The sequence below is a fragment of the Fundulus heteroclitus genome, chromosome 7, assembly GCF_011125445.2.
Source record: "Fundulus heteroclitus isolate FHET01 chromosome 7, MU-UCD_Fhet_4.1, whole genome shotgun sequence".
NCBI classification, from domain to species: domain Eukaryota; kingdom Metazoa; phylum Chordata; class Actinopteri; order Cyprinodontiformes; family Fundulidae; genus Fundulus; species Fundulus heteroclitus.
This window is the reverse complement of record NC_046367.1, coordinates 38,453,778-38,480,510: the sequence shown is the minus strand read 5'-3', so window position 1 is coordinate 38,480,510 and position 26,733 is coordinate 38,453,778. Positions and strand designations below refer to the sequence as shown.

At 40.5% G+C, this 26,733-nt stretch overlaps 1 protein-coding gene across 3 annotated transcripts in view; it reads right to left on the bottom strand.

Moving 5' to 3' along the window:
- adarb1b (adenosine deaminase RNA specific B1b) overlaps positions 1-26,733 on the bottom strand; it is a 208,073-nt gene that overhangs the window by 43,906 nt on the left and 137,434 nt on the right. The window contains exon 1 of one of the 3 annotated variants that reach the window (XM_036139599.1): positions 19,754-19,785. The exons of 1 other annotated variant lie outside the window; for it this stretch is intronic. Coding sequence is in view for 1 of the 2 variants with exons in the window: in XM_036139597.1 (XP_035995490.1) it covers positions 18,750-18,849 (100 nt within the window). In the remaining variant the exon portion in view is untranslated. Of the gene's footprint in view, positions 1-18,749; positions 19,046-19,753; positions 19,786-26,733 lie in introns of those variants that run through there. One more of the 3 variants, XM_036139597.1, reaches the window with a different exon arrangement.

Here is a 26,733-nt window from a genome sequence, read left to right as displayed (position 1 = left end):
GCTTGGACTCCGTTATCATTGCTCTGGGAGCCTCGATTTTTCTTGGGAATGCATCCAACAAGGTATCATCTGCAGCCTTCTTTTTGAACACGACTCCTATCTGTTCTGGCAGTAATGTTCAAACACAATCAAGCTCAACCTTCGGCTGAGGTGGTCCACCGGGATCTGGACCGGGTTCTGTTCGGACCAATCGATAACCTCCAGAACAGAGTAACCCGAAAACGAAACGTGCCAACAGACGCACACAGTATCAGTACGTGCAAAATCAACACTGCCAACACTTTTTACACCTTGAACTGCGCTATAATCTACTATTTGTGGTACCCCTTTCAAACAGTAGGGGTCAGCGCAGCAAAATATAATGAATCATAATCATTATCGTATCAGTACGGTCAAAATCACAATTGCAAAACCCTGGGTGCAGTTTTTGGTCACACGTTATATTCTAGTAGTGCATTTTATATTTACATGTATTCATGCCCTGCAGGCCAAACATCCATTATTTAAACAATGAAAGGAACCCTTCTGTGGTGGATGATCCTCCCACCACCACATCGTGTTAGTATTCTTTCTTTCTTTATATTATATTACAGTTTGAGTTATTTCATTTAGACAGGTATTTTCTAATGGGTGCACACTTTGGTTAATGACTGTCTGAATGGTTTATTTACACTTGTTTTTTGTTTGAGGTGCTGCTGATACAAACCAGCTGGAGGAGGAAACCTGGATCATACCATTTGTTTGTTTGAAAGACTGACTGGGGAGACTTGTTTCAATTTGTTAATTAGTTAATTTTGTCACCTAAATATTCATCTATTATTGTTTCTGCTAAGTAAGAGTTTGTTTTGCTTTATTTGTTTCATAGAATGTTTTAGTTAATTTTGTATTTATTTGTTCTTTTGTTATGTTGTGCCTCCCTCATGTGGTAGACTTGGGTTACTCCATCCCTATTTAAGCAGCCTTTTGTTCTTTGTTGTAAGGTCAGTTTTGTTTGTGTTGAGTTAGAGTTCAGTTGACCTCAGTTAACTTGGGCCCAAATTTGTTATTTATCCTTTGATTTATTCTTACGTTAAGTCTTTGCTTTGTTTACTATTTTTGGAAGAATTAAATTGAATTCTTTCCTACTTTGAATTTTTTTTTGTCCTTGTTTGAGTCTGGTCCCTCACACCTTCATAATCAGAGAATAACATCTAGTCAGTTAAACGTGTGGGTTATTGATGAGAACACCATGATGGGACGTATAGTGAGAGTTAGTGCCAACCAGTATTCAACCATAGCGCGACTGCATGTTTTCCAATCACAGTGCAGCCCTGCTGTCATTATATTCAACGTTTCTCCCACGCAGCTGGGAAAGAAGCACATCCCCTCAGTGGTGTTTAATGCAACATCTACTTTTTTAATATTACAGTACTGTATTATTGCAGAAGACGAATCTGAGCAGACTCCTGTCCTGGGCTAGAAAGCATTTTGAGGATAAATTTAATTGAAATATGTCGTACAAAAACGTGGAACATCAAATAATCTGAAGTTTCACTCTTATACATTAAAATAACTTCTTCTTATGCATTGTTTTTTTTTCCCAGCCTGACCATTTATCCGTACCATCAATCTGTTGTTTCTCTACTTCACACACATTCCCAGCCCCTCTCAGTCTTACTCGCTTTTACGTTCGTTCAATAATTTAACAAACAAACGCAAACACACACACACACACACACACACACACACACACACACACACACACACACACACACACAGATCCAAGCACACAAGTTTCTTAGACTGGCTTTGGGTAGGGTCATAAATCACCAGAGTGAGTGCCTATGCTCCCCTCCAGCATCAGCAGGGCTGTGGGAGGGTATTCAGCATGACTGCTGGACCAAAGAAGAAGCTGCAGCTAAATGGCTGCAGTTGCTTCCAGGGTTCATCAAGACGAAAAAAGACAGAGTTACGCTTCAGGATGACTGAAATATAATTTAGATGAAAGGAAAAAACTAAACATTTATTTCAATCTTACTAAAGACAGGGATTTTTTTGCTCGCTTGTGTCATTTTTAGTGTCCTTGCAATGATTTTCATGCAGGTAATGTTAGCGACTGGATGAAGCTTCTCAACATCTTAATAAAATTAAGTTTAAAAAAAAAAATATCTCAACAGAGCTGTTCTTTAAACACTTTTTGCTCCAGACCTTTAAAGCTCCATTTCACACTTAGTAAGCCTTAACAGACTAAACACACAATGAGGTCGTAGATATTGTTATTAGAACGGGCCGGCTCTGGAAGAGGTGTTAATAATATACATGAGGTAGGTACCAAAAACATCTACTTTCAAGGAAACCGCTGGTAAACGTCTGCTTTAAAGGCTTTATATGGTCCGTTTTCAGCTGGGTGGCGGCCCCCGGTGCAGAGTCTGACACATTGTAAAACAAATGCCAGGAGGATGAGGAAAGTGTGGGGCTTTGTGGCATAAGACTCACAGGGAAAGATTTTACAGCTTTCTGAGTAATCTATGATTATTTACTTATCTAATAACGTATGTTAACGTCTGGCTTTTATACCCTAGTCTCTTCTCTATAATTCAATGCCATCATGGTAGCACAAACACTCACTGGCCACTTTCTTAGATGCACATGTTTAATGGCTTATTAACACAAATAGCTTTCAATCTGCCACACGATAGCAGCTCAATGTATTCAGGCGTTCAGAATAAACGGGAACTGAGATGACTCTGCATATGACATGGTTTATGGTAGCAGACGGGAAGGTTTGAGTATTGCAGAAACTGCTGAGCCACTTAGATTTTCACGCACATTCACTTTGGTTTTAAGAGAACGGTCATAGGAGAAAACATCAAGTAAGCGGCGGCTGTGTGGACAGAAATTATTTGTTGAGGTCAGAGAAGAATGTGCAGAGTGGTTCGAAAGTACAAAAAGCAGAGCTGAACGATACTGAACCGTAATCGTCAAAATGTATGGCAATAGAATACGCGATATTCGAAGTGTCAGGTAATCCCAACCTTATCTTTAATATAGTTGGACGTCTGGATCGAGGCTAACTGCCCTTAATGGCCATACCTGATGTACATTTTTACTCGCTCAGATGCCAGAGCTCACTGAGAGAGGTGGATACATTGTGTAATGAAAAAAATCGACATCGTGATTTTCAGTTATAGTTTTGCAATTAGATATTTACATACATTTCGTGCGGCCCTAATAAACAGGCAACAGTGTCTTAGATAACCACTCATTACAACTAAGTATTGAAAAATCTAATTTCTTATCCCACAACACGGTGAACCTTGAGCCAGATGGGCTTTAACAGAAGAAGACAACACTTGGCAACAAAGAGCAGCAAACGGCTGCTAAAACCGAAACAGGCTCACCAAAAGTGAACGACATCAGATTGGAAAACGTTTCCTGGTCCACTTCCATTGAGACTCTATTTCTTCAATCATGACATGGGTTCATATTTATATAAACAACACAAAAGAATGGATAGCTCCTGCTTCGTCTCAACAGTTCAGTCTGCTTGTGGTGTAATGGTGTGGGGGCAGGCATGGGCCGGAAAGAGATTTACATGGTATGATAACCTTGACTTGAAATATGATGAAATCATGGTTTTAACACAAAAGTTTACTTAAATATAAAAAAAGCAGAATTCTTTCACAAATCTGCTGGTAAAATGATTATAGCAAATATATGTATGACCGACTGCTAAAAACATCCAATTACGAATTCAATTGTACTTCAGTGACACATAGAGAGATAAAATTAAAATAATTCTCAGCTAAAGCTGTAGGGTCACATAAAATATCTTGTTTTTCTTTGACCAGATGTAAAAAGTGTTGGAAGACCTAACGTAGACTATGGAATAAACAGGTGCTGAATTTAGATATTTAAATGTGTTTAATGCTTATTGTTCTGTCTGGAGTATCACTAAAAGCTAATATTAGCTGCTAGCAAGCTAGGCTGTTAGCTAGGTTAGCAAAAATGTACTCTGCTTTATAGACTGCTCTAGACTTTTAGTATGCTAACCTTTCTTTTTAATGAGCATTACCCTAATGTGTACCACTCCTTTAATTTCCACACCATGACTTTCCAAGATGCCAGCTATCCTGGTAAAGAAGAGAAATCCAACAGAGTGATGGTGGTGCACCGAAAGAAGCATGGAGAAGCAAGCGGCAAGCAACTTTGTTCCAAACTTTTCTCACTTCTAAACTTCTGAACTCTGCTATTTTTTCAAGGCATGTTAAAACTGTCGGAACGGTATAACTTTAATGGTTCTGGAACCGTAACTTTTTGTTTTTTATACCTTGACACACTCACATTTCTGGCCATTGCTACCAAATGAGCATAGTTTGCACACCACAGCCTATCTGGGTATTTTTGCTGAACACATCAAATCGTTCAATAGCTGCTTTCACCAGTTTTAATTATCCTTCAAAACCTTCAAAAGATCTCAATCACAACAAATTTGCCACCTTGTTGAATTTGTCATGAAGAATTAAAGCAGTTCTTAAGCTCAAATGGGTCCAGTCCGGTAATGGCAAGTAACCATTAAGAAGTGGCCGGTTAGTGTGGACCTCATTAACCTACTGTTAGTGTACAAAAAACAACAACAAATGCATGAAATTCTGTGCAATGACAAAGCAAAATAAATGCTGGCAAATATGTGGGGATGTAGTATTAAATAGACTTCCCCTTTACCAAACTGATATTGTGCAGGTGTAGATCATTGATGGTAATGAACTCCACGTTTCTTCTTAAGGGGGATGTGCACTTGGGAAGGCGGCCCCTCCAGCATACAGGTGTTAGAAGACAGCTCATTTAAATAAAAGACAAACCCATTTTTACTGGGATTTATAAATCAAATCATACTCTAAAGTCTCAGCTTATTTGTTATTTCTTCATATTTAGCCTCCAAAGTCTTTGACGAACTGAAGACCTATGTTTTTATTCTAATTTGATTTTCCTCCATCTGTGTCTATTTGTCTGCAAACCATCAGCAGGACAGGTCAAAAACCTTTTTAGGACAGAATAAAGTGAAAAAGTTGGAGTTTGGTGCTTTAAACTCTGTTTATATTAATATTATCAACGTTCTCTCTGCCTAAAGGGGGGAAGTTTTAAACCAGGGAAACTGGTAAAAGTAGAGAATCAGTGTAACAAGAAAAGAGAAGGAAGAGATCGAACAAGAACGAGGGACCAAAATGAGCAATCGAAAATGAGGAAGAGGAGGAGATGAAAGAGGAAGAAAAGTGGGCAAGGCAGGGGAAAGAAAGTGGACAGAGACAAATGGCCAGGGGAAATGGCTGTTGTGGGAGAGCCCACCTGTGAGACAACCCTCTCAGTGGCTCTAACACAGACTGATAGGCCCACCAGGCAGCTACTTCGCCCCAATCCATTTCATTTCTGTCAGATTTTTCCCTTATTCTAAAAACAAAATTCACCTCTCCAATCCGCATCAGACCTGATCCAAGCCACCATAATGGCCGACGATACAAATTGGTCAAGATTTCCAATATTATCAGTTATAAGATCACAAATAAAAATATCTAACTCTCGCTCTAACTCTGAGTAGATTTTAACTAATTTCTCTCATCTTGAGTTTGAGAAGCCTCCTTTGGAGATTCAAGGCTCTTCCAACACAAAGTGGATCATTCAAAGTCTTTAAGTAATTGTCTTTCTCAAACAGACAATGAATAAAAAAATAGATGCATTCATTGGAACGTGGTATAAAAGGAAGGCTGAAACTAAAGCCAGAGAAAGGTATTATCAAAGACGCAAGGATCATGGTTACTGCTGACGTATGCAGTCAGATAAGTGAGTGTCACTGTCACTGTCCTACAATCCCATTACTTTCCCCAATAAGGTTCTGGCAGGCCTGTGATTACACAGAGAAAAGTGTGAGAGAGGAAGAATCTTAATAGAAACAGGATCGGGTCTTTTTTTGTGTGTGTGTGTGTGTGTGTGTGAACCGCGTCCTGCTTCCTGAGGTGATGTCTCCAGGCGCGGACCAGGTAATGCCGCCTAATGGAGTACACGTGTGGCCAGCGGTGGCCTAATGGAGAGGGGTCCTGGTCACCAAGAAGGAACGCCTGTCGTCCGACCAGATTGAAACTGATGGACCAAAGTGAAGGGGCAGCAGGATACCCTCACACACACATTCACCCATCTTGGCTCTCCCAGCGTCGTCAGATACACTTACACATGAGTGCACACACGTACGCAACTCACCTCTGAGTCCATTATTCAATTTGGCCCTTCTAATGACCGGTGAATTAGACTGCCAGAAGTGATTTGCCTTCTGAGCCCCACTGCTGGACGTCTGCACTTCCCTCCACTCTGCATATTAAGAGGCAGCTACTCAGACGCTGACAGCCAATGAGGCTCCTCCAATCGGGGAATTTATGGCGTCCAAGGGGAAAGTTATCCGAGACAATGAGCTCTTAATAAAAAATGGCCTTCATGTTTTCCACTCAAGATCCCCATGAGTTAGCATTAATAACCATGGGATTTATTGTTTCACTGAGCAAATCCAGAAATCAAGCCTCTTCATAACAATTAATGCAAAGTCTAATGGGACAGAAGTCAATAACAGATAAAGAAAACGTTTGTCCTTCTTGGAACGCAACATTAGACGCTTTCGTCTAAAGGGGGCTCACACAACAACAAAGGTTTTTGATTATTACATCAAGCCAATAAAAAAAGGATTTTTATTACAGCAATCTAAGCACACTGACCAGTATATCTATGTGTACCTATATTCCGTCAATACTAAGGTAAGTAGACAAGAATTATTGCTTTAATGCAGCGTTGTATGGAGCAACCAGCCTGTGGCTCTGTGTGGCGTTTAGCTTATTGATTTGCACCAACTTTTTAAAATTCTTAATGTACAATTTCTTTATATTTTGCTTCAAAGGAATTTTTGCTCAAGTGGTCTTGATCAATAACTCTTTAAGTTCTGAAGATCTTTCAAACATTTTTTTTTGCACTTTAGGTTGTTTATCCAAATGTTCTGTTCAAATCCAGACAATTTTCAGATGAATATATATTTAGTTTTTTCCCTGTTAGGCTACTTAACTGTAACCTATTAACTGTTCAGGCATAAAAAGCTCCTGAATTAAAGGAAGAGAAAGTGTTGTGAACACTGAAGATTATAATTTTTCCCATTTTTCACTGAAGGTTCTGTCATTTTTGGTCTTCTCGTACCCAATTTGCTAACTAAAACATTTTAAAGGACTCAAATAAGATGAAAACTAAATAAGCATGTGAACGAAAGAAATTATGTTGAAAATAAGTGACTTTTTTTATAAAAAGAAGAAAAACATGGAGCTAGATAATTTTAGTCGTGGAGAAAGTCACAAAGACATAATGTGGTAGAACGATTGGAAGTGAGTGTTTGCGTGCAGCGTGAGGTGGAAGCAGCCTTTATACATTTAAATTTGTAATTCAATTTAATCCAATGAATTAAACTGCCTACATTTCAAATCATACAACCGGAATCCGCATGTAAAGTGCAAAAAACCCCCAAAAAAAACACACTTTTTTTTAACCTAGATTTCTTGTTTTTCTGTTTTGCTAAACTTTTAAATGTTTCACAATAAACTAATTCAATACCAGACAAAGACAATGAGTGTCAATACAAAGAATACCTTAAAAAGGTACAAAAGCTATCCAAATCAAACTGGACCTATATAAAATAGTAATTCCCCCCTAAACTTACTTGTGCCACCCTTAGAAGCAACAAGGGCTGCTTCTAAGGGTCCTAAAACTAAAATACTTGGTTTGCCTCCTTCCAACTTGTAAAAACGTCCCTTCTGGTTATGCAAAAATAAATCCACAAAAGACCATAATGAAAATACTTTTTGAAGGTGTTTCTGTTTTGTTGAGGAATATTCTAACAATTACCATTTATGTCTGTAACTTTAGAACCAAGTGGACAAAATGTAGGGGCATAAGGAGGGCTTGACCAACCACACCACCTATATAAAACATATTAATCATTGGTGGGTCGGGGTTGGGGCTAGAACTCGGAAGAGGGACTTTACATCCCATCTGGCCTGGGAACACCTTGGAGTCTCTGAGAATAAGCTCAATGATGTCGTTGGGGAGAAGGATGATTTCCTCCTGGAGCTGGTGACCCTTTACCTGACTCCGCCAGATAGATTTGCTCCGCATATCCATCTGGAAACTTTCCGTTGAAGTAATTTTGGGAAGGGGCGAAAATACTGGTTAGCTGATTGGCCTATGTTGGTGATAGACGGGCCAAATGAACCAATCAGATTCGTCGTCGCTCCTTACGAGCGACGACGAAAACACAACCACAAGCCAAGCTACTCTTGCTGCTGCAGGTAAAGGCTCGTTAGCTCAGCAAATAAATACTCTGTAATTCCGATAAAACTTGCTCGATAGCCACGCTAACGCTAGTTTCATCGGCTGAAGCCGCCATGTTCTTTAGACTGAACTGACGCGCTTCCCGTTGCGTCACACCTCAACCCGCCTCAAAGCCAACGCTGATTGGACGTTCGTTTGGTGAATGGCTCCAAATTTTCTTTAACGGAGAGTATCCAGACTGATCTGCGAGTGAAACCTTGAAAGCTCGCGAGATCAGGATGGTCTCACGAGGCTAGGTGACCCTAAGATCTTGGATAAGCAGAAGACAATGGATGGATGGATGGATGGATGGATGGATGGATGGATGGATGGATGGATGGATGGATGGATGGATGGATGGGTATCAATCTCAGTCATGATAAATACATGACCACCCAATTTTTACATGAAGGAAGAAAAACCAAGAATGTAGCTACGTGCACCTTTTGCTTTCTGGTTTGTTGATGTATTCAGTGCAGGTGTCTCCTTGTTCATCTCTGTCATCCATGTTCTCTCATGAAAAACTGCCCCATCTTTCTTCATAGATTCCTTAGGACCAGGCTTCAGGTTTGATAATAATAAAACTCCTCTACTCCTGCTTTCTTCCATCTTTTCAAGGTTGTTGGGTGGCTGCCTCTCCTCTATTCACTAGGTGCTGTAAAATCTATTTGACAGCTCTGATTTATGACACAGCATAGGCACCGGGTGCCTGCGGGGAAAAGAGTGGACGTTTCAGTGTGTCTGGAAATGAGCGAATGTTCAGACGTGTGAGCGTGCTCGGCCCACAGAGGGCCACCGACGACGCTGTGCTCAATGTTCAGAGTGGAAAACTGAGCTCACTGGTAGGAGGCTCCTGAGAGCTCAGATGTTCATGAAAGAAACAGCTCAGTATTACTTCTGTATCAGCATGAAGGCATCAACAACAGCAGAATATGTCCTTACACCAGAGACAAAGCCAAGCAGGACAGGGAGCTCGACCAAGAGCAGCATTATTGTTTAAAATTAGGTTGCAGCTACGGAATATTTCAGTAATTCTCAACCAATAATTTATTAATTGATGAAGCAATCAGAGAAACATTTGGATTGCCGTATATTTCGGAGTACAATTTTAAATGGTAATTCATATTGACCAACATGAGCCAAGGAGTAAACATTACCATCTATAACCACAAGAGGGCTCTCTAGGCTCTTGAAAACTATACACTGCTCTTGTACCGCTTAAAAATGTATTGCCACATTAACTTCTGAACGCATTCGTATGTTGTTTCGCTGGTTCAGTATGCATTCACGCAGCGGAGCATTGCGTGGTGCAGCTCGAAGGGATGAACCCTGTTTTTGGGCGATCCGTGATACTAATAACAGCTAGCGCTAGCTTACAGGTCTGTTGTCCAGGCGTTTTTATAACTTCATTGAAGCAAGTCAGCTTTATGTTGCTCCCAAACATCTGTGTTGTTCTGTTAGCTTAGCACAAAGCATCGTTACGCTCATGGTCTAATTTCAGAGTAATTTTGACAACTTGCAGGAAAACATTATGCTGAAATATGCTGACGAGAACTTTCCCGGTTGGAGTTGCTGGCTTGTAATACGAATTTACCCCAATCAACCTCCCAGGTATGTTCCATATTAATTATCCGGTTGTGGATGCAGTTGTGTAAGTAAATAAGTTGCCTTATCAGATTAAATGTCAGTTTTTAGTCTTGGTATTGTGTGAAAGAAATTTCAAAATAAATACATATAGTCTGACATATATTCCTCTTTATGACGCAGTTTTTTACTGATGTGATTTATATTCCGGAACGATGTATAGTCCGAAAAATACGGTAGTTGGGAAGGCCCCTTTCTTCAGATGTTGCCTCTACTGAGGTCTTCCTCTTCTTTTAAATATGTACGCAATTTGCTTCTTGCAAGTCTCAGCCATGCTCAAAGTATACGGTGAGAGCAGCGGAGCCACAATGAACGGCTAACACTGAAGCTAACTGCTAACCTAGCCGGTAAGCTAACTGCATATATAAACAATAGAAGTGCGCATGCACAGCCAGCAAGCAGAAACTAACCAGGAACGAGCACGGACACGACCATTACGTGAGCGCACTATTGGCATGTTGGACAACCAATAGATAAGGCGATTCCCCCGGAACATGATGGACAGAGAAGGGTGAGAGCAGGAACAAAACTCTGATAAATCTCTGCTCTTCGGTGCAGGGATTGGGGTTTTTACAGGCCTGCAGCTCCCACAGAGATACATTTTTTAACCTCCTTTTTCTGAATACATAATGTAATAACTACTTCCAGGACAGAAGGATGATTTTGCCCAGTATAACAAAAAATGTTTCTGAACAGGATTACCAGCTATAGCTTTAACAGTTAATGATACCATCTGGTTAAGATATGGACTCATACCTAAATTTTAACAAACACTAACTAAATATGCATGCTGCCATCTAATAAACCAGGGTTGTATAATACCAAGTAAATATGAGTTAATCTAATATAATGAACTCACATTTACTGACTTGTTTTGTTCTTTTCCTTCATTGCAAAGCCCTTGCTATTTTTCTGAGCTTTAGCATCTCAAGCCACTGAAATATACACCCAGGGAGAGCATTGAAGGCAGTTAAAGACCCTTTAACTGGATGGGTCGAGGTATTCGAGACCCTTTTCGATCTCAGAGTCTTGGTCTTTTTGATCTCGATTACATTTTTACTCAGCATTTTCTTGGTCTCTCTACCGACTCAAGTTTTTCTTTTCTCAAGGTTAGTTCAAGACCACAACAGCAATAACCTTTTTTTTTACTGTGACAATAAAGTTTATTCACTTTGAAAATGGCATTGCTGCTGCCTATGCTCTCACGTGTCGAGGATGAGAAGATAAGAGGGATGGGAAAACAAGATGGAGAAACATTTTGCAGTATAAAGATATACTTGTTTTTCTGCCAGCAGAATTGAAGAAGGAAAGCAAAGTGAGTCTTGGTCTTGACTTGATCGTGGTCTTGCTCTTGAGTCTGTTTAAGATTAGCTGTTATTGACTACAAAACCACCAACTGGCTGAATGTTGTATTGGTATGTAGAAGCATGGTACTTGACATATAAAAACTTGCAACCAAGCAATCCATTGCTATTGCAGCACTTTATTAATATACAACAACAATAACTCAATTTATTGTGCAACTCAAATAAAAATTATGCCAGACTTAAGGGTTTCCCTTTTGAACAGGACACAAAAAACTGGTTCATGCTTCCATTTTCAGAATTAGATTAAAATAATGGTGTCTATAACGGCCTCAGTAAAAAGATTTATCAGGCTGCTGCAAATGATGCAAACACAGCTGCTTGGGTCCTGACCAAAAACCATAGAAACGGATCACATTTCACCAGCCCTTAAATCACTGCAATGGCTTCCTGTTTGTAAAAGGACAGCATTTTAAATGTTGTTGCAGGTCTAAAAGGAGCTGAATAGTCTTGGATCTGTTCATGTATAAAATATGTAGATCCCTTTGGTCATCAGAGACCAGATCACTCAGCGTTTCCAGGACCAGAACTAAACAAGTGAGTATTTAGTTGCTCTTCGCTGAAACAAACTCAGATGTGCAGAAACTCTTTGGTTCCATTTAAATAAAGCCTAAAACATCTTAGATCACGGCAAAGTTAAATCATATTCCATCTGTTTATTTTATCTCTTAATTTGCATTGTAGCATGTTGCTTAATTTGAAGTAATTTACTATACCTCTGTTCCTTCATTTTCCTGTTATGTACTTCTAATTAGTTTGTGTATTTGTGACGCTATAAAAATAAACCTGGCTTGCCTAAATGGCTGTCAACTTCAGGTAGGACACTGACTGCTAATAGCCTCACCACACATCCCTAATTGAAAAACAAAACAAAACAAAAGCAAAGAATACTGACACTCTACAGTCACTGACTTCTTCCTCACAGACACTAGGAAACAGACTCTAACAGGAGGGGGAGTATTTTTAGAGACATTTTTTAGATTTATATATTTTCCAAAACATCATATCTCAGTATCGTACTATTACACATGGCTATAGAAACAAACTTGCCTGCTGCACTTCCCTGCAGAGTTTACCTCTTTTTCCAGCTCAGCGTAGGACAAGGGACAAAACCCAGGGAGTTAACAAACAGCCAGGAGTTACACTACAGTGTTGTTGAGCAACATGCATGGAGGTCAGTCTCAGTGTGAGAGCTCTGGACCAAATCACACCAATCTCCTCTGTCCCTCTGTTCTCCTTCACTTCATGTCCATGGAGCCTCACACCTACCACAGTTTATCAAACTCAAGGCCTGGCGAAACGATCCTGAGGAGAGATGCCTGCATTTACTTTCAGCATGTTTGTGTGCACATATATGTGTGTGTGTGGGGTGGGGTGGGGTGTAGGTGGGGATCTGAAGGTAAAATGCAGCAAAGCTGTGGATGGGTCTGTGTAAAATTTTGTGTGGGGCCGCAACTTGAGCTGGATTTCGCACCTCGTGGCCTTTCTGCTGTCAAACAGATGAGGTGGAATTGATGGACAGTTGGGGCAGGGCATGGAGGGAGGCCTCAGCCGGATGGAAAAGGTTGTGACAGACGACAGAGAGGTGAATGGAAAGAGGACGGAGTGATGATTTAGCTGCCTCTCTGCAGAGCAGGCCGAGCCTCGTGAAGTGTGCACAGTAAAGGCAAAACATCCCCATCTTCATAATAATTTGCTGTTACACCAATAAAGTTAGTCTGAAATCTCTGCAGAGAGATGAAATGTGTCACTGTCAGCTAAACAAACCTCGGTGGTTTGAGTGGTCCCACTACAGCGCGGGGTTTCCCCCCCCCCCCCCCTTCCACAGTCTGTCACAGTCTTAGCAGCATGCTAATCAAAGCTAATTCCATTGAGGCAGGCAGACACAACTCATTTCGTATTATGACAGAGCGGCGCTGTGTTTGCAGTACTCAGCCAGGCCCTGCTTCTAATCAACTGCTCTTTTACTGATATAATATAAATTAACGGGACTATGTTTTCTATCTGGCTTCTTCTGGATGTCGTATGTTAATCAGTTTGCCGGAGCTTTTTCCAAGGCTGGCTAATCTAGTTTTATATCTAAAAAAACAACAACAAGACAACAAAAAAAAAAGGCATTTAGAAGAACGGGTCCGTAATTTATACATTGCTGGTAAAGATACAGGAACGAGTGAACAATGAAACTAAGAAATAGCAAGAAATAAAATGGTCCTCCTCACAGCGATGGGTCTGAAGCGCCAGGCGGTGCAGATCCCCCTCCCACACTATTCGAGTTGCGAGAGCTCGTTTTAGAGATTTTGCTGGCGTGGCAGAAAAGGCCTCTGTTCCCCATTTTCCATCTTTCATATACGGCCCATTGGAAAGCATCGTCTCCGAGTGTCATGCTTTGGCACATTTATGAGAGATGCACCGGCGATATGCTTAAGTTCAGTCTTTTGAAAGTCACTCTGCACTGTATGTTAATTCTCTGGGAGCTGAATCACAATCCTTCACATAGAAACTTCATCGTTCAGGTTACACCCCCAGGCTGAAGTTCAGCAGTAACAACAGAGAAATACGTTAATAACATGTGTGTACAATATAAATAGAAATGATTAATAAATAAATAGAAATGACAACACTTATGTAAGGGGGAAATAAATTGAACTATTTCAGCTGGGCAGTGTAAAGGTTAAACCCTACTGGATTGATTCATTCTGACTTGCCTTCAAGTTCAATTTAAGGTTAAAAAAAAGTTATATTTGTGTTCATCAGACTACACTAAAAATGATATTATATTTACCTTGTTTCTTGTTAAATACACTATGCGACTGGTAAAATAAAGGGTTTTTAATGTCATTATGTACAACTGAGCTAGAAACATTCAGCAAATTAGGTTTTATTATTTATATATAAATAGTTGTTTTTTTCAACCACAAGTCATTAAACTACAGAGTAATGAGACTGGCTTCAGATTCAGCAGGTTGTTAATGTCTATTTTAGACATTTTTCAGCATCTGGAGAAACTTGAACCAGTAAAAATCTGTTATTTCCGCAATTGCTCTTAATACGTTTGGCTAAAATGATAAAGGAGCAACTAAGGTCTCTAAATATAAATGTAATATTGTCATGCCATTCGGTTGAAAACAATGTGTTTCTTAAACAAACAAACAAAAAAAAAAAAAAATTTTTTTTCACAAATATCAACTTCCCAAAGAACTTAGATCCATTCACATTTATAATTTTTTTATTATTAAAACCTAATAATAGAAATAAAATGGTGGTTCTTTACAAATGACAACACATTTTTTAATAGATATTTAAAAAGATATATGTATAAGTTGGCTTTTTTTTCCAAACGGTCTCATTTGTGGCTCTAAACGAATTATTCAGCTGGACAAAATGTCCAGAGTTTTCGTCTGTAAACAGAAGCGGTGTCATTGGAAAGCAGAAGTTCTCCTCTAAAGAACCAGGGTCTGTAATTCTGATTGGACTACAATAGAGTTCTGAAGCTTCAAACAAGTTTTTATTTAATTTATTTCCAAAGCAATGTCTGGTTTGTGTTTAGCCCCAATTTTGGTTCATATCTCATTAACTACAAGTGATAGAACGCCGAGTCTCTTTAGTACGAGAACAGAGAACTGATTCTTCACTGACCGGCTTGGTTCTGAGATTGTTTATACATTTGACAGCTTTTTTTAATCTTGACCCTTTAAGCCAACAGTTTTTAATGAGGTGTTTTATTGAATAGTGTGTTTTTATTGAATCACTGCTTTTTTTGTAAGGAATAGTTTTATTTATTTCTGCATTTATCTATGTGAACTTACAGGTGAATGTAATCTGTGTCGGTGCAGCAAAGCCCGTCTGTCCAAAGCCCATTTCTCCCAAGGGAGACAAATAAAGACACTTTGCTCCATTTTCGTGTTAAATGCTACAAAAGCAGCAAGTACGCTTCTTTTGCACACACCTCTTTCCACACATTTTGGTTAAATAAATAATGACAGAGTGGAGTGTTTCATAAAGCTGAAGTCAGATCTAAGTAATCTGAGAACTTGTCAAGACCAGATCTTTCTTAAAGATGTGCTAAACCCTAAAACTGAAAGCGGGCATGTTTAAAGATGATTTTATAATATGACACGGAATAAGGGCCACGGTTTCAGCCTGAGGGTCTCACAGCGTTGCTGTCATGAAACACGGATCAGAAGGATGTCTGAACAGAGAAGAGCCACCATTCACGTCACTGGGAACACCTCAGCTTTTCCCCGACGGGTACCGATTCCTCAGATGGCAAAATTAAAAGAATGCAGGGGGAAAAAATCCCAGGTTTTTATTAAAAGAACCACGTTTTTACTCAGAAGTTAGTAGTTATTGCTGACTGCTTGGAACAGAATAATCTGTGATGCACAAACAGGTTTGGTGGCAAAATGTGGAGATCGTCTCCAAAAACTCTAAAATGACCTGGGAAATGTCTTGATTGTTTGAAAAGATCACAAACCATCTTATTAGGAGGCTAAGATTAAGGCAGGCTGAAGCCGAGTAAGACGCTGAGCGGACCAACGCCGGGCCAAACTCCTCCTGCCTCGTCATCGCTTCTCTCCTCTGGAAAGTTTAAGTTTCCTTCAGGCTGAGGGGGTAAAATAAAAAAAGAGGCGGGAAACAGAGCTGGGTAATACTGATAGACATATTCACTCTGAGCCAGCACACCTGGAGTTTTTAAATCAAAGGATAAAAAAAAAAAAAATGCCCCTTCAGCAGAGGCGGATTTAGCTGGATGAATGGACCTGACGGCAGAGGTGCGGCGGCGGTACGGAGGGGAGCTGCTGGATGTCAAAGCAAGTGGCTGAGACACGGCTATTACTGCCGGTGAGCTGTGGCCACCTGAGTAATTACCAGCTTCTCTGTTTGGTTAATCCCCCAGAGCAGAGCAGCAAACTCAGGAGAGAAAAGCTCAGAGCTCTGAGGGGCTCTCGTCATTCAACTTCAATTATGATGAGCCACGAGCCGCCTCGCTCACAGGGAGACGGAGGGGAAGGATGGGAGGAGGAAGACAAAGAAAACAGATCTCTGGAGTCTCTTTGGGCAAAAAAAAAAGGAGATGATGTTGATATTTTAGTGTTAGCGGTAGAAATTAAACCCAACTATTGCCTTCCTAACATTATTAAAAATTCCAGATTGACCTAAGAAATACAGTCATGTAAAAGCAAAAAATCAGGACATCCCAAGAAACGCTCAGTTCTTTAATAAATACGTTTCACACACACTGATAGATTTTCTTTAGAAAAGTGAGTGGTTTAATTGGACTGTTTTACTCATTTAATATCAGATAAAAAAATGTGTTTTCTAGCTGGGGAAAAAGTTAGGAGCTTCTGCCCCCTTTGACTGTAACATCGTCATAAACGCTTCTCGTAACCGTCTAGCTTTATTATTACATTTTCCTGAAAATGTTACGTTAGAAACACATTCTGTGGTAGAAGGACAAAGATTTTTTTAATGGCTGTATCTCTAGTGCTTTGCAAAAGTTTTAAACCAAACCAGCTGTCTTGGCATTTTGCTGACAGATTCTCTTGTAATCCTAAAGCCTCTTTTTTTTTTTTTAGGTCTTTCAATGTTTGCTTTGAATTTTGTCTGCTTTTAGTTCAGTTCTTGTACCTGCTGCAGATTTTGTGTTGTGGTCTTGTGAAAACTAAAAAAGTCGATGACAAATCAAGATATATCAGCCTTAAAACAAATTCTAACAAATGCAGTAAAGACCTGACAGGAGCTGAGAGATTCATCATACTTCAGGGTTTTATCTACTGTGATGCTAAATAAGGAATTTATTATATTTGTAGAGTCCTTTTCTAGTCCTACCGTTCACTTGAATGGCTTTACTTTAACACAAGCATTCATAGAACCATATGCAGATCGGTAGTAAACCTGGGGTTAGCTGCCTTGCCCAGGGACACATCAACAAATGACAGAAGCTGGAATCGAACCTAAAACTTCTTTTAATCTACCAACGTGTCCCTTCTGACTGGAAGAGATATCAGGGTGTTGGTTCTGGTGGAGGTTCTCCTCCCTGTTAAAGGGGAATTTTCCTCTCCACTGTTGCTTCATGCTTGCTCAGTCAGAGGGATTGCTGCAAAGCCATCAACAATGCAGACGACTGTCCACTGTGGCTCTACGCTCTTTCAGGAGGAGTAAATGCTGCTTGGAGAGACTTGATGCAACCTGCTGGGTTTCCTTAGAGAAGAAACTTTCTGACCCAATCTGTCTGGATGATTTGATTGAATTAGACTTTGTAAAGTGCTGTACTGACGCAATATAAATACAATAAAATTGAATTGAATTGGAGCAGCCCAGTCAGGGTGCTGATCTCTGTGTGAATGATGATCTGCGATGTAAGCTAAAGATTAGGGTGATGGTGAGGAGGCCTTCCAACCTCAGACTGGGAGCTCATCAGCCAATATAAAATGGTCAAAAGAGCCGTGGAAACCTGCAAAAAGCTGGTCAGCAACTACACCTTTAAGATTTCTCATTCATAGGGTACACATTTTTTTAATAAAATGGTAATAAAAGTAGATAAATTTGTACTTAAAAAAACCTGATACTCCCTTTATATATTTTTTATTAAATTTAACGTTGGTCTCAATTCCACTCAGAAACAAACTTCTTGGAAGGATGATGATTTTAAATGTAAATCTGCCAGGAATATGAATAACTTAAAGTTTAATTGTATGAACCTTCTCACTGTGAGTCTTACAAATTAATATTACTGTATATTAAAGGCTGTTGATCTTACATCCGAGAGATCACCACGGCCACGGTTTGCACTTCAGAGTCGCGCTCTTATCAAACGACAAAAACAAAACATCCGCTATTAGGTTGTTCCAAATTCATAAAAATGAAGAAAAAGGAATTTTAGGTAAATTAAAGTCCCATCACATCACGTCGTCCTGTGGACCCACGTTTTGTAGAGTCCGTGTTTTGGGGAGAGATTTCCGGCCAACCGATTGCCGAATCTCTTTAAAACAAAAATTAAAAAAGCAGATTTTTAATGAAAGATGCATTTAATTGATTAAATATTTAGAATAAAGAAGTTAAACCTTTTTTTTCCTTGAAGAAAAATGCCTTTTTTTTCTCTATACTTATCCAAACTTGGAAAATGACAGAATCCCATGAAAAACTTGTCTTGTTTAAAAAGTGATCTTTGCCGTAAACATAAAAGCACAGCGACCAGTGCACACGAAACACAACCAGAAGAACTTAAACATCCTGGACTCTCGTCTCGCATCACGACACCAAGCAGTAAGTCACGAAGAAACGACCTGGGACTGTTTGTCTAAAAGGCGCACGCACTTGTTTGCGTCTCGGCATCGGAAAAGGCGACAGAACCTCGACTCTCTGGGTTACCTTTGCGTTCGGAGCGCTTCTTCCGCCTCCTCTTAAACTTGCGTCGGATCAGGCAGTAATAGGAGCCCAGGCTCTGCGCGTCGTTGGCGAAGAGGGCCATGCTTTCCAGCTCAAAATATTCTCTAAAATCAACTGAACCGCTACAAAAACAACGAGGCAAAACTTCAGCTGGAATTAGGCCACCAGTCCTGCGCCCCTGACAGCCAACGCTGCCACTCTGCCCCGCTGACTAAAGTCACGCAACAGACACGCTCAAACTCCACAACACCTGCAGCGTTTCTTTGTTTCTACCCTCATATCCAAACTGTCTCTCCATCCCTCGCTCTCTCTCCTCCTCCTCCTCCTCCTCCGGCTGCTTCTCTCCTCTGTTGACTCCATGTCTGCCCTATCAGGAGCCAGAGACGGGAGGCGATGGAGTAGAGTGGGACTGGGAAGGAGGAGACTGGCTGAGAGGAGAGACTCGTCGTTCGGATTGTTAGGAATTAACACATCTTGGAGCAGCAGCTTAAATCCTCTGATTACTGCAAAAATAACACATTTCTTTTTTTTTTCAGGTCATTTTCACACAGCTGCAACAAATAGCCCTCCTTTAAAACTCCTTCTGCTACATAAACATGTTTTTTTTATTAATTAGTCAGCAGGACTCCAACAGACAAACGTAACTTATCAATGCAAACACACTCAAACTTGGTCAGAAGCTAAAATAATCTGCTTTGCAGAATTTCATTTCTTTTTCCATTAACCAAGAGTTGTGAAATGTGGACTTATGCCCCCAAAAACGGCCCTTGCAAAGAAATAATGTGCTGCCATCTAGTGGTGACAAGCTACAATTGCATTTTAAACCTTTTGCAGAAAACTTTAAACCAAACTGGGTTTTTGGCATGTCGAAATTCACAATAATGGGGTTCTAAATAACATTTGTGTCGGGTTATAAAAGTGTTCAGTACAGAATAAGAAAAAGGAGTGGAAAACGAAAGGATAAGGGGAAAAAAATTAAGACTGACCTTTGACTCTGCAGAAAGTCTGGCACTGGAAAAACCTGTTGGAGACAAAGAGAAAAAGATATTTTCCAGGTAACTACGCAGCAGGATTTTTGGCTGATCGAGACGTCTTCGTAATGTTTCTGGAACACAAAGTTATCACAGTTTCACAGATGTGCTGGAGCAGAAAAAGACACAAAGGGACATACAGGACCCAGAAATACAGATAAATAACCAGCAGAAAAAAATATCTGACACTGAATTTCCTTTTTGAGTCACAGCAACTGCGCCTCAGAACAACAGGAAATGTAACTGAGAGATTTTTAATTGATTTTTTATATTTTTCTAATCTGAATATCTACAATCTCCTTTCTCCGTGACTAACTGTTACCAAGATGTACAGATATACCAGCAGGCAGGCCCATAGCTCCCATCTACTCTTCAAAATCAGTAAGAAAAAAACATAAAAGTGCATTGATCTCTGAAAACCGCAAGACAGGGGGACAGCGTCTCTTTAACAACTATTAGACACTTTCTAAAGTGACAAGATTCACACATTAGTTCGATCCAACTGCTTCCTATGAGGTTTCTAGTCAAATTGTGTGTTATTGTTTTCTTAAACACTGCATGGAGTTGTGCCGGCCTATATGATTCGTCTTCATTGACCATCAAAAGGTCGTTTGACCAGCTGCTTCTCTCTGTCTCAACCAAATGTTTGACGCTTAAAGAGGACCGGATCTTTTCCGAGTCAAGGCCCCCAAATTATTGTACAAACTTGTCCTCCGTATAGGCAATGCCCCAAAAGTTGACTGTTTCAAAAGTCGTTTTTAGAGGCCTTCTCTGCTCTACCTCATGTAAATTAATTTGATTTTGATTTAAAATCTTTGTTTCTCTTTTATCTTCTTTACCCTATGATCGTGTGAAGCTCTTCTGGGGGAAACTATGGTCCTTCCGATATAAACAAAGTGGATTAAGCTACATAAGAGGCGATTTTTCTGTTCACACTGCCAAAAGGGGATAAAAATGAAGTAAAATGTTCTTGACATTAGTGTATTTGTCCTTGATTTGAGGTGGTAATTAATCTTATCTGCCAATGTAACAGGTATTTTTACTCCTAAAATAAGATAATTGGATTTACTGCACTTGAAATAAGATGATGGAGATGAGTTGTTCCTATTTTAAGAGCAAAAATCTTACTCCATTGGCAGATTATTTACCTGCTCAAATCAAGGACAAATACACCCATTTCAAGAAAACTTTACTTACTTTAAGTTTCCCTTTTGCAGTGCAGCCGTCACAAGAAAAACATGAGAAGTTTGTGAAACTCTACTGGACTTTTAACTGGAACTGTGCGCTTTGGTCAGATGAAAACAAAATTCAGCTTTCAAAAACAAACTCCAGGTATTTTAGGCTCTAATGTGTGCAAAAGCCTCCTTTCCCACTATCAGGCACGGTGGCAGGTGTGTAATGATGCGGGCCGGTTCCTCGACACCTCCATAGGAGCACAGAGACATTTATAAATACAAATTTGGTGCCCTCTACTTTTTTAAAGTAAAAAAGGGAGCCTTTTAGCTGAATAATAACCCAAATCATGGGCAAATTTGCAGCGTCATGGCTCACAAGGCATTAAATCGACCTTCGTCCAAGGCCATCTCTTAATAAATCCATTAGAAAACCTGCGGGATGAGCTGAAGAGAGGAGCCAGTCTACAGCAGCGGGGGCCAAAGCTGCTGCCCTGTTTCCACAGACCTGAATGAAAATAAAGGGTGACCAGCAGGACTCAGCGGAGCTCGGTGACGTGTAGAGGAGCTGAGTCAGCTGTCAGAATCAGCTTTGTAGGAGCAACAACAGATTTAAATCCTGTGGGGGGGCCATGAGGCCAGGATCCGGGCACCTGCGGTCCACAGAGAGTGTAATAAGAGCGACTGTCAGAAGACAGCACCAAGGAGTAACGTCGCGCCGCTCGTTTTGTTACATATTTCCTAATCTGGATTTGTTGCGTCCCGATGATTAAATGGACAAAAAGCAGAAACTGAAAGTCCAAAGCAGCAGAAACAACCGAATCTACGGGCCAACGTGAGCGCTAAGACGCCTTTAAAGCTCCGCCGTCTTTTCTCCCAGATACGGCGGCCCCCTTGACAGGGATGATAGCGCAGGAATGCGGAGCAAGAAGGGGGAGAAATAACAGACATTAAAGCCCAACGACTACAAAGAAAAGAGAGGCGAGGGATATTGAGGAAAAAACCCTCGAGTGAGAGCATAAGATAAAGAAAACGAGGCAAAAGCTCGGCAGAGACGTGCGAATGAAGACAGGGAGGCGGAATGAGGTGAACAGGAGGAGTTCAGGCTCCCCCTGAAGCGTCTCTTTAGCTTCAGCCGCTTCACGTTGAATATCCTTAAAGTGCTCGCTAAAGGTAAAGTGAATGAGAGGAGGGTTGGCAGAAAAAATGGAAGAAACCGCCTGAGAAGAATGAAAACAGGAGCCGGTCAACAGAGTCAGGCTTTGTGGGGCAGAGAATCCGAACGATGGAGGTAAATATCCTCCAGACGCAGATTCATTCATGCTTGTGTGAGCGGGCCAAGCATAACTTCGGCCGGCCAGGTTTCATCAGCACCGGCCTGGCTGGCTTACAGCCGGTCTGAGCGCGCGCCGCTTTATTTTCTCAAATCAAGACCATAACATCCATTTCCCACTCAGAATTTGAATTTATAGACCGCGCGGACTCAGCGAGCCAGCAACAATAAAGTCAAAGGAGCGTGTGAGATTGTAAAAGTGGTGGAAAATAAACCCACTCGGTCTGTCTGGGCGTTTCAAGCGCCGATGGAGAGAAGCTCCGGCTGACCTCCTGGTGGCCTTTGCTGTGGTTTCACCGCGAAACAAGATCCTTGACAAAAAAACAAAAAAACACCCTAACCTCTTAGACTGTTTTAAAAAGGGATGAAATCCAGGCAACTGTGGTCAGTCTGTAGACTGTTCAACTAAAAGGCACGAAGATCTAAGAATAAACCAGGTGGGAACAGCCTTTCTCACCCTCCAAGAGCTTCTAGACACATTCATGTGAATTAAAAATCTATTTCCAAGGAGGAAATATGACTTTATTACAAGCTCACACGTCTACTTTACTTCAGCTGCAATGAACTTATCCTGAAATCTCCCAAAGCAGATTAGAGACTAATTTACAGTAGCACTGGTAAAGATGTGGAGAAAGGTGTTAAATAAATCCATCTTTTATTAAAGCACAACTATCGGCAGCTCAAACAACACAGCAGCAGCAGCATAATTTAATTTAGTATACCTTCATATAATAATTACCTTCACTGCTATGCGGATGACACCCAGCTCTACGTCTCAACCAAACCTAACTCCACACTCCTACAACCGTCCCTCACCGGTTCATCTCAAGCTTCCTTAAATTAAATTCCAACAAAACAAAACTTCTTTTAACATCGACATTAAACAAACTCCAGAACTTTTCTCTTTCCTATCGATAACTCCTCTATCTTTCCCGTCCTTCCCTTCGCCTCCCACGTCAACATCCTCACTCGGTCGGCTTATTTCCATCTCAGTAACATAAATCCTCTCCGTCCTTCTCACTCCGCTGCTCTTCTTGTTCACTCCCAGTCTAGATTATTGTAACTCTCTTCTTTTCGGTCTTCCACATAAAACACTTCATAAATTACAACAGGTCCAAAGCTGCCTGTGTCGTCACACCAACCCCGTCAGTCCATCACAGCACACCTGCTCTGCAGTCGCTTCACTGGCTCCCAATCACACATCGTATCGACTACGACGTGTGATTGAGTACGATAAGTACTCCTGCTTCCCTTCAAAGCTATCCATAAGCTCACACCTCCATATCTTCCTGATCTCTTCACATTTCTACACCTGTCCGCGCCCTCAGATCCTTTTCCATCTATTTAAATTAGCTTACTCCCTCTGATTTGTACTGCATTGTCAAATTTAAACTGTATTTTGAATTGTATTTGTTTTTTTTATTGACACGTCTGTTTTAATGTAAGGTGACCTCGAGTGTCAAGATAGGGCCATTTAAATACAATGTATTAATATTATTACTATCCATTTCCATTTTCTAACACAGCCATCCCTATTGGGGTCGTGAGGGCCGCTTATCTCCAGCTGTACATGGGCGAGAGGCATTGTGCTCCCTGGACAGTGTGTCGCTGGGAAACACAGAGACAAACAGAACAAACAACCAATCATGCACACACTCACACCTAGGGACAATTTAGAGAATTAACCTAACAGTCATGTTTTTGGACTGTGGGAGGAAGCCGGAGTACCCAGAGCGAACCCATGCATTGCACAGGGAGAACATGCAAACTCCATGCAGAAAGACCCAGGGTTGGATTTGAACCCAGAACCTCCTTGCTGCAAGGCAACAGCGCTACCCACTGTGGCACTGTGCAGCCCTTTATTATTATTATTATTATTATTATTATTATTATTATTATTCATCTATTCTCTTTCTGGACGTCTTCTTAACTTTGCGAAGACATGGTAAGATATTCATTTTAGTGGGGTCTAAAGACACTCTTCAAAATGGGAAAGACAAGAGAAAATGCCATTGAAGGATGACGTCTTGATCTTTCTAGAGCAGGGACCAGATACGCGAAACGTGTCCATATCTACTGCCAGAACATGGATTTAAAGAACTGCAGAACTGTGACAATTAAATCTGCACAAACACCCAGGTTTGTCTTCGTACAGGACGGTAAGGGAGAAGAGTACTGGTGTCAACAAGTCTCCAAGAATAATTTCACAACTCAAGCCTTTTTTATCCTACAAACAAAAAAAGCAAACATGTGAATTGGTACTTTAACTGAAACTGAGTGCTTTGGACACAATGGAGCACAAAACAATTCCCCCCGATCCCACTGCTAAGTATGGAGAAGGACCCGGCATGCTGTGGGCAGAAACAGAAACCTGGTGAAATCTGCTATTTTAAATTTCAGTACATCTTTTCTGGTTGACTAAGCTAATAATAGCTAAAAAAAAAATCAATCTTCTGCAATGATCATCTCAGGTCCTAGAGCTGAATCGTGCATGAAAACTCAAGCCAGAGCATCAGAGAGGACCAGGACTCTGGGTGATCTAGAGAGATTGTGCAGAGAGTCAAATCTCTGTGTGCACAATGCTGTTGTGTAAAGGAAAAGATTTAGTTTTTGTGCTAAAAACAAATATTTCTAAACATTGAGTAAATAAAACAGTAATTTTGTTTCAGGATTTTTATGCATCTTCTACTTAGTGTTGAGGGTGCTGTAGCAGAAACAGGTTTGGAATGCAATAAATACTAAAAAGCAATGGAAGTAGCTCAGGTGACCCTATAGTTACTACTCTGTAATACAAACCACACAAAAAAAGACAAACTGGCAGCAATGTAACAGCTATTAATCTAACAAGCTGATGAAAAAAAAAACTAATTAAGAACCCGGAGAGGAACAGAAAATAGAAACCTCAGCTTTTAGACTCTACAGAGCTTCTGAAATGCATTTTGTCGCTACCTTACATAAACTCTCTAAGTTCTTGCAGTTATGTCGAGAGAAAGAGAAAAAACAAGTAAAAAAAAAAAGCTAACCGACAGATATGCACGCGTCCTGCAGCGCCTCAGTATCCAAATACGAAGGCAGAGAAGAGTGGAGTCTTATTGCCTTGTGAGGAAGTCGGCAGCCATCGCTGAAGCTCATCTTCTGCTCAGAGCTCGGTGGGAGAGATTAGCAGACAGAAGGGGTGAGCCTTTTGTAGCTGCGGACCTCCTCTCAGATGCCTGAATGCCTGTGGAGCACCACAGGCCAGAGAGGAGAAAGAACCTGATACCGTATTGGACCAGAATTATGTCTGAGAGGCCGAGCATGTTAAAAACGGGGTGGGTTATGAAAGGAAAAGAGAAAAACCAGTCAACTGATAAGAGTGCGTGACTGTAAACCATGACTCGCGGTATTGAGCCAAAAATTAGGCCAGTGGTTTAATAACGACTGGCCACACACACCATCAGGCCCTTCCCCCTCCCTCTGACCTATCTCTTGGTGCATTACCAAAACAAATGTATTTCCTTTAAATTAAAACTCCAAACTAATGGGTTTATTTGTCTTCCTGCTGCAACATATGCCTTAGATGGTTAAATGCTCCTAAATCAATGTTGTCAAATGAGATCGGTCAAAAACGAGACAAAGCAGGATGTGGTGCGAGCAGAACTGCTTTTTGTTCCTCAGAGAGACGCTGGATGGCTGTGTCCACTTTCTTTGTCCCCAAGAAACTCCTGTCTGCATGGCAATGTTTTTGTTTTACTCTGATTTGTCCACCAGAGGGCGCCACTGCAACAGGAATAATTATACTGGCGCTAGAGCGCAGTCATACAAGATCTTAGTGGTGAGTCTAAAAATGGACCATATATTCTTATTTAACAATGAAAACAATTTAAATATGTATCGTTTGCTCACTGTCTTACAAAATTCATATTTGTTTCTTAAACAAACGTTTAAATCGCTTTAATTCACAGAAATTACCTAATCTCCATCAAGACTTTCCTGGTTGAATAAAGGTTTAAGAAAAAAAAAAAATAAATAAATAAATTCACCCAAGAAGAGAACTGCATGTTTAATAGCGATGCACCAATCAATTGGCCAGAGATAGAAATCCACAAACTTTACCATATTGGATCTGATCAGTGATGAAAAAGATTAATTGATCATTAACACCAAGAACTCCCATTTTTCTTTCTATGAAGCCCACAATATTCACTATGATCCACGTTTTATGAGTTCATTAACGATTAAATAAAGAATAGGGACTTGCGCTTTGTTGCATAAATGGGGGATAATAATGTAACCCTTTAATATTTAGTTTAAAAGGTCCTACAGCATATTTTTCTCCTTTTTTGCCCCTAAAGCAAACTGATTTGTTAAAATATGGAAGGAGCAAACCATAACCCTCAGAAATCCAGAAACTGGACCTGGCCAGGAAAAACCAGAATGGTGCATCTCTT